This window comes from Nannospalax galili, unplaced genomic scaffold (genome assembly GCF_000622305.1).
Source record: "Nannospalax galili isolate Female #2095 unplaced genomic scaffold, S.galili_v1.0 scaffold262, whole genome shotgun sequence".
NCBI lineage: Eukaryota > Metazoa > Chordata > Mammalia > Rodentia > Spalacidae > Nannospalax > Nannospalax galili.
The window spans coordinates 1191621-1198456 of record NW_008348083.1 but is presented as its reverse complement, the minus strand read 5'-3'; the positions used below and the strand labels follow the sequence as shown (position 1 = coordinate 1198456).

At 52.1% G+C, this 6836-nt stretch overlaps 1 protein-coding gene across 1 annotated transcript; it reads right to left on the bottom strand.

The window, feature by feature from the left end:
- Positions 1-606: 606 nt before the first annotated feature.
- On the bottom strand, positions 607-6431 carry Angptl4 (angiopoietin like 4). Its single transcript, XM_008844566.3, has 7 exons — positions 5946-6431; positions 5619-5729; positions 5388-5505; positions 3834-3947; positions 3000-3095; positions 2628-2909; positions 607-1276 (listed from the first exon to the last, which is right to left on the bottom strand). The coding sequence occupies exons 1-7, from the start codon at positions 6276-6278 to the stop codon at positions 1095-1097; spliced, it is 1236 nt and encodes a 411-aa protein (XP_008842788.1). The 5' UTR covers positions 6279-6431; the 3' UTR covers positions 607-1094.
- Between the last annotated feature and the right edge of the window lie 405 nt (positions 6432-6836).

Below are 6836 nucleotides of genomic sequence, written 5' to 3'. Positions count from 1 at the left end.
GTATTGCACATAAGTATACCTGTGTTGTGCAATGTCCTTGGAGGTCAGAAGAGGGCATTGGCTCCCCTGGAACTGGAGTTAGGATAATTGTTAGCTGCCATGTGGGTATTGAGATTTGAGCCTAAGCCCTCTGTAAGAGCAGCCAGTGCTCTTAACTGCTGAGCCATCTCTTCAGTCTCTTAAATTTAATTTTTAAATTAAAAAACTTTATTAATATTGTGTGTCTGTGTGTGTGTGTGTGCACGCATGCTCATACTGGCACGTGTGCCATGGCACACATGTGATGCTCAAAGGACAATTTTGAAGAGTTGGTTTTCTTCCTTTGTGTGGGTTCCAGGATTGAACTCAGGTCTTCAGGCTTAGGCAGCAAGCACCTTTACCCACTAAGTCATCTTGTCAGCCCTGTTTTAAGTTTTGAAATAAAAACAAGTGAGACTCACATCATGAATTAATAAAAGAAGGAAATTGAAATCACTTCCAAGAGGTGGAAGGAGTAACCAACCAGTCCTGTCCTTAGGGACCTGAGAGCACGTTCTCCACCCTCAGAACATGTTTGTGTGAGCTTTGAAACTGTGCTTTTAAAAACAAACCAAACAGAGAACAAAATGTTCCGAGGCTGCTTTTATTCCAAGAATTCTGTGAGCTCCTCCTGGACACCACAGTTGGTGCCAGTTCATCCACAGCACCCACACAACAGCACCGCGAGGGCATCGAGGGCTCCTGGGAACCCTGTCCCTTTGCCAGTCAATATGACTGAGTCCGCCATCAAGAGCCTGCCAAGCTGGCTCTGAGTGGTCCCCCTGTGTACCCCACTCCTCCGGCGGTTGAGAAGTGAGACTCAATGCCTTTTGAGCCCATACTTCCTGGGTCTGGACCAGTCATTCCCTGTTGCTCTGATTGCCTCAGATGACAATGCATGCAACCCCCAACACAGAAAGGGGGTCCCACTGGTCTCTCTGGTCATGGGCTTCTCTGTCCCCAAGACTCCAGGTGGCCCTGCTAGGAGCTGCTGCCCCCAGTGGAGAGTGGCCACATGACTGGGCCAAGTCAAAGTCACTGTCCTCTTAGGCCTAGGACCAGGCTCCAAGGAGGAGCTAGGAAGCTGTCGCAGCCTCCATGGGCTGGATCAACAGCGTAGTAGCCTGCAGTGGGTAGTAGCGACCCTTCCATGTTTTCCAAAAGATTCCCTTCTTACGCTGCTGCCGTTGCCGGGGAATGGAATGGAAGTACTGGCCATTGAGGTTGGAATGGCTACAAGTGCCAAACCACCAGCCACCTACAGGGTTAGAAGACAGGGAAGACGGTCAAGGCCTTGTGCCTCCATATTGAGAGGGGTAGGGTTAGAGAGAAGATGGGCTTTGGACTTTACACCTTAAACAAATTTTAAACTACATTTATTTATTTTGTGTGGGGGAAGGGCATCACATAGAGGTCAGAAGACAACTTCGAGAGTCAGTTTTCTCCTTCCGCCATGTGAGTCCCAGCAAGTGCCTTTAGCTACTGAGCCATCCTACCAGCCCTTGTTTTTTGATTTTTTGGACAGGATCTCTAACCCAGTCTAACCTCAAACTCTCTAAGTAGCCAAGGATGATCTGAAACGTCTATGTTCCTGTCTCTGCTTCCTGAGTACTGTACCTGCTACACCTGCGGTCTATACTACCATGCCTGGTTAATTTAGTGCTGGAATGGGACCTAGGGCTTCATTTATGCTAGATAAGCACCCTACCAAATGAGCTACATTTCCTCTCCATAACTTATTAAAGACTTGGGCTTATTGGTATAATCCTGTAATCCCGGCACTCAGAGGCTGAGGCAGGAGGATAGCAAGTTCAACACCAGCCTGCTCTATATAGTTTGATCCTGTCTCAAGAACTGCAACATTAATCTAGTGCTTGGGAGGCAGAAGCTGGCAAATGTTTGCGAGTTCAAGGCCAGCCTGGTCTATATAGTGAGTTCCAGGTCAGCTGGGGCTACAGGGAGACCCTGTCTCAAAAAGACCAAAAAAAAAAAAAAAAAAAAAAAAAACCAAACCAAACCAAACCAAACCAAAACCTGAAACAAGGAGGGCTAATGCTGTGGCTTGGTTGTTAAGGTGCTTGCATAACAAGTGTGAAATCTCAGGATTGATTCCAGTACCACATAAACAGGTCATGGTGTCACCCCAGCACTTTAGGGAGGTGGAAGCAGAAGGACTGAACGTTCAAGGTCATCTTTGGCTACAGAGCAAGTTCAAGGCCAGCCTGGGCTATGAGACCCAGTCTTAAAAACAAACAGGTAAACAAAACAAAATAATAAAAAGGCCTGGGTGGGGTGTAGCTCAGTGGTAGAGTGCTTGACTAGCATGCATAAGATCCTATTCCTCAGACTTCAGAACAGGACAAGGTTTTGTCTTGGCTTTGCCCAATGCCAGAGGCCCTCCTCCCACAAGTGTTCTTACTGAATTATCAAAATAAGTCTATGAAGCAGGCACCATGGTTATACCCATTTTAAAGACAAGAAAAATGAGCTGGGATAGATTACTTCAGCGAGTTGCATAAAAGTCACAGAAGGTACAGAGAAAATGAGGAGAGGCTAGTGAGGTACTATGGATTTGAAGGTAAGCTACTGTTGGGGAAAAGGCTGCTTACCAGAGAGGCTTTTAGCACAGTTGAGGTCCCCTCGAAGATCATGATCCTGGTCCCATGTGGAGAAAGGTAGAGAAAGGCCGTTGGGGGAGACATTGGCAGCACCCAGTTCATTGGCCGTGGGCTCTGTGAGCTGCAGACTGTAGGCTGTGTCCTCACCCCCCAGGTGGATGGGGAACTGGAGCAACTTGGCGTTGCCATCCCGGTCTTGGAGCTGCACAGCCAGCTGGCTGCTGCGGTCCCCTGTGATGCTATGCATCTTCTCCAAGCCTAGCCAGAACTCACCTACAGCAAAAGAGGCCATCCTGTAAAGGCCTGACTAGCCCTGCAGCCCCATCCTCCACCCCTGCCTCTGGCCTTGCCAGAAACACTTACCTTTGGGGTCTCCGAAGCCATCCTTGTAGGCTTCCCAGGGTTGATTGAAGTCCACAGAGCCGTCCAGGCGTCTCTGAATCACTGTCCAGCCTCCATCTGCCCAGAGAGACACAAAGTCACCATAAGTCCCCCTCACAGGGATGCTGACAATCCTATGTAGCTACCAACCCTGACATCATGCCCCTCTACAATACAGGGAGGGCAACATAGTCTTTGTTCCTATTAGAGGAGCCAGGGAAAGGTGAGGTAGAGGGACCAACACTGCGATCAGACCTCTGTCCCAAGGACCTACAGGAAATCTGAAAATCTAGCTACATATGTGTTTTGTTTGTTTTTGAAACAGGGTCTCTAGCCTAGGCTGGCCTAGAACACGTTATATAACCAAAGATGATCTTGAACCTTTCTTGTAGTCCAGGCTAGCCTCTAGCTCACTATGTAGCTAAGGATGACCTTGAACTCCTGATCCTCCTGCCTCCACCACCAAGGGCTGAGAAGACAGGTGTGCACTACCATGCCCTGTTTATGCAGTGCTGGGGATGAACCCAGGGCTTCCTGTGTGCTAGGCGAACACTTTACCAATTGAGCTATAAATCAGCCCATGCAGATTTTTTTTTCTTTTTTGGAGATAGGCCTCATTATGTAGCCCAGGCTGGCCTTGAACTTTCAACCACTCTCCTGCTTCAACTTCCCAAGTGTTAGAGGCATGAGGCAGCAACTACCTGTGGTGTTAATTGAACCTAGGGTCCTGTGCATTTCAGGCAAGCACTCTACCATTGAGCTCCATTTACAGTCCATTTATACTTTTTATTTTGAGACAGTCTCAGCACATCCTACCTGAAGTCATCTCACAGTTGACCAGGAATGGCTGGGACCCCTGAGGCTGGATCTGGAATAGTCCACTGTGCCGTTCACCTTCTTGGAAGAGCTCCTGGCAATCCCTGGGTGGTCCTGAAAGGAGAGAGAGAGGGAGGAGTTGAAGCAGGAGAGAAGAGAGAAGGAAAAGAGCAGAGGAGGAGAGAAGGAATGGAACGGTGGCCTTGGCACACCGGTAGGCTTGGGAAAAATCACCACCAGCCCAGCAGGGAAAATAGGGGAAAGGTCACCAGGGAGAAGGGCTTGCTGGGACTTGGGATTGAAGGCCAGCCAGCAGAATCCACCGCCAGGAGTGGGGGCAGGCCCAGAATGACAGGGAGGACACTTTCCGGCCCCTCAGGCAGCTCCCCTTTCCCCTACTTTCCTCTCATCCAATCAGGACAGGCACAGTGCCAAGCCACCCATGTGGTCTCTATTAGGGCCAGCTGTTTGTCTCCCAAGCTCTGAACTTTCCCCTACTTGGCTAAGCAGAGTCTGGTAGTCCCAAACCCAAAAAACCACCCCACCTCTGACATTCTCTTCCACCACATCTCCCAGCCAAAACCTGTGCCTGACAACCCCCTAGAAACCCCTCATCCCAGGGACCCTCACAAAGCCCAAGCACCTGTCTGGGTAAAAGCCTCGGGTGAGGGGGGCACAGACAACTGCGAAGACTGTTGGGCTAGAAGCCAGCAACTACCCCTAGGGTGTGAAGTGGGGTATTCAAACTTTCACCTAGTCTGCTGTGGACAGCCTCAGATGCTGAGACAGTGGCTGTGAACTTAGGGCAGGAACTAGAGGCCTCTGTCACACACAGACAGACAGAATGCAGTTTGAAACAGAATAGTATGTGATAGACACAATATAGAGCTTGTGACTGCAGAAAAAGGAGAGAGAGAGAGGAGAGACAGAGAGAGAGAGAGAGAGAGAGAGAGAGAGAGAGAGAGAGAGAGAGAGAGAGAGAAAATGAGATGGATTGGCTTTGGGTACAGAAGAGGTGAACAGGACCTTGATTTGTAAGCTCCAAGAGCATGTCTAGCCTGGAATCTTTGTGTAGGATCCTTACTCTAGTTTTTTTCCTCTTCTAGATAGATATCCAATGAGGTATTGGGGGGTCCAAAACCTCAGAACCGACAACTCCACACCTGGTTCCTCTATTTCATTCTCACCTTCCAAGACGGTTCTAACCTTCAAGAATGATGTCATTGAGCTACATCACCATCTCCCACCACCCTAGAAACTTCAGCTTTTTGTGGTCTGTCTTCCCCCACCTGCTCTAGGTTAGTGGCTCATAAGATTTAGGGGACAAGTTGACTGGCTTGCTAGGAAAGAAGGGTGGGGTGGCCTGGTTGGGCACAGTCAGCACAGAAGAAGGTCTGCCCCTAAAAACCCTTCACTAGATGGTGGTGAGTTCGCAGGAATCCAAGCCAAGGGTCTCTTTTATTAAGGTGGGTCTGACGCAGGGGATGAGTGCAGGGTTGGCAGGTGCAGGGGTAGGAGAGCTGTCCGATGACAGCAAAAGACTGAGACACTCACTGTGCAAGCGGGTGGCATTGGGAGCTGGGCCAATGAGCTGGGCCATCTTGGGTAGCCTCTTTCCTCTGGAAGTCTTGGCCACCCCATTGTCTGGATGTGTGGGGGTCAGGAGGCCAATCTGAGACAAGATGGGAAGAGGGTGAGGATGGGCAGGTATCTCCATTCCTAGATCTACTGGTCAGCGCTTTGATCTCCCTCCTCCCGACCTGGGCCAGACCCTTGGGTGGGTACCTGGCTCTGAAGATTCTGGATTCTGAGATTCTGTTTCTCCAGGTGTTGCTGCTGCTGAGCCACCTTCTGGAAGAGCTGCTGGATCTTGCTATTCTGAACCTTGAGCTGTGTCTAGAGAGAGGTGCAAGACTGATGAAGACTTGGCTTTAGGTCCGCAACCTCCTCCCACTCATCCTGCAGTCCACCCATCCAATTGTCTGGTCTCTGAGGTCCAGGGCGCTTCAGTTGCCCCGCTCGCGGTACCATTCCTGCGCACACTCTTACTGGCCAGTAGGGGACCGAACTGGATGGAGCCTAGAGAAGCCAGCCCCTGGCGGGTGCACGAACCTGCAAGCTCCGCAGAGTCTCAGGAGCCACGTCACTGTCGCGGACTGTACCCTTGGGGTCTTTGGAGGGGGCATCGTTCCCCTTGGATCCCTGGCAAGCGTCCCCGCACTCAGCTAGGCGACGCTCCAACGCGCCTAGCTGCCCGCGGGTGCGCTCCACGTGTTCGCGCAGCCCGTGGCCGAGCTGCAGCAGCCCGTGTGCCAGCACGTTCATGTCGTCCCAGGACGCGAAGCGCGGAGGCTCGGGCTGCGCCGGGCGGCCCTGAACGCTCAGCAGCCCGGCGGTAGCTGCGCACAGCACCAGGGCTGCTCCTGCCGTCGGAGCGCAGAGCATGACTGGGGGCGACCTGGGTGCGGGAATTCCGGGACTCAGGAGTTGGAGATGCAATCGCTGGGGTCCTGGGGAAGCCGGCCGAGATTTGCTCTTGCTGGGGTGCGGAAAGCCTAGGGTTCGGCTCGGATCAGGTTTTCCAGGCGGCACTCAACACCCCCTTTTATAAACTGGGTGCGGGAATGGGAGGGGGAGCCCCGGAGGCGGGACACGGGGAGTGCCGGGGGCGGGGCGAGAGGCCAAGGGTGCGGTGCTGGGCGCCTCAGGCCTGGTCGTTACGAGGCAAGGGGTGAAGGGTCCCCGGAGGTTCCAGGCTCCGCTGGCCTTTCGTGACCCATGCGCGACGTGACTGTCGCCGCACCGTATGCTCCCACTTTAAAAGCCAGAATTCCTAGCCCCGCATCCGGCTCCCTTCCTACGTCATTGAGCGGGTTGAGGGGTCGGGGAGGGGGGTTCATGTCAATCAAGACGTGGAGGCCTTCGTGATTGACCCCTTTCTCCCAGTCCGAAGGAGAGTGGGTAAGAGTTACGTGGGAGAACGTTCTCTCCCTGAGATGCGGA

What these genes read in the sequence shown, in the direction of transcription:
- Angptl4 (XM_008844566.3), bottom strand. Translation starts at nt 6,278, where the DNA reads ATGCTCTGCGCTCCGACGGCAGGAGCAGCCCTGGTGCTGTGCGCAGCT. An exon ending in AGACTCTGCGGAGCTTGCAG is followed by an intron (nt 5,730 to 5,945) that starts GTTCGTGCACCC and finishes ACCTCTCTCTAG; the next exon opens with ACACAGCTCAAGGTTCAGAA. An exon ending in CAATGCCACCCGCTTGCACA is followed by an intron (nt 3,948 to 5,387) that starts GTGAGTGTCTCA and finishes CTCTCCTTTCAG; the next exon opens with GACCACCCAGGGATTGCCAG.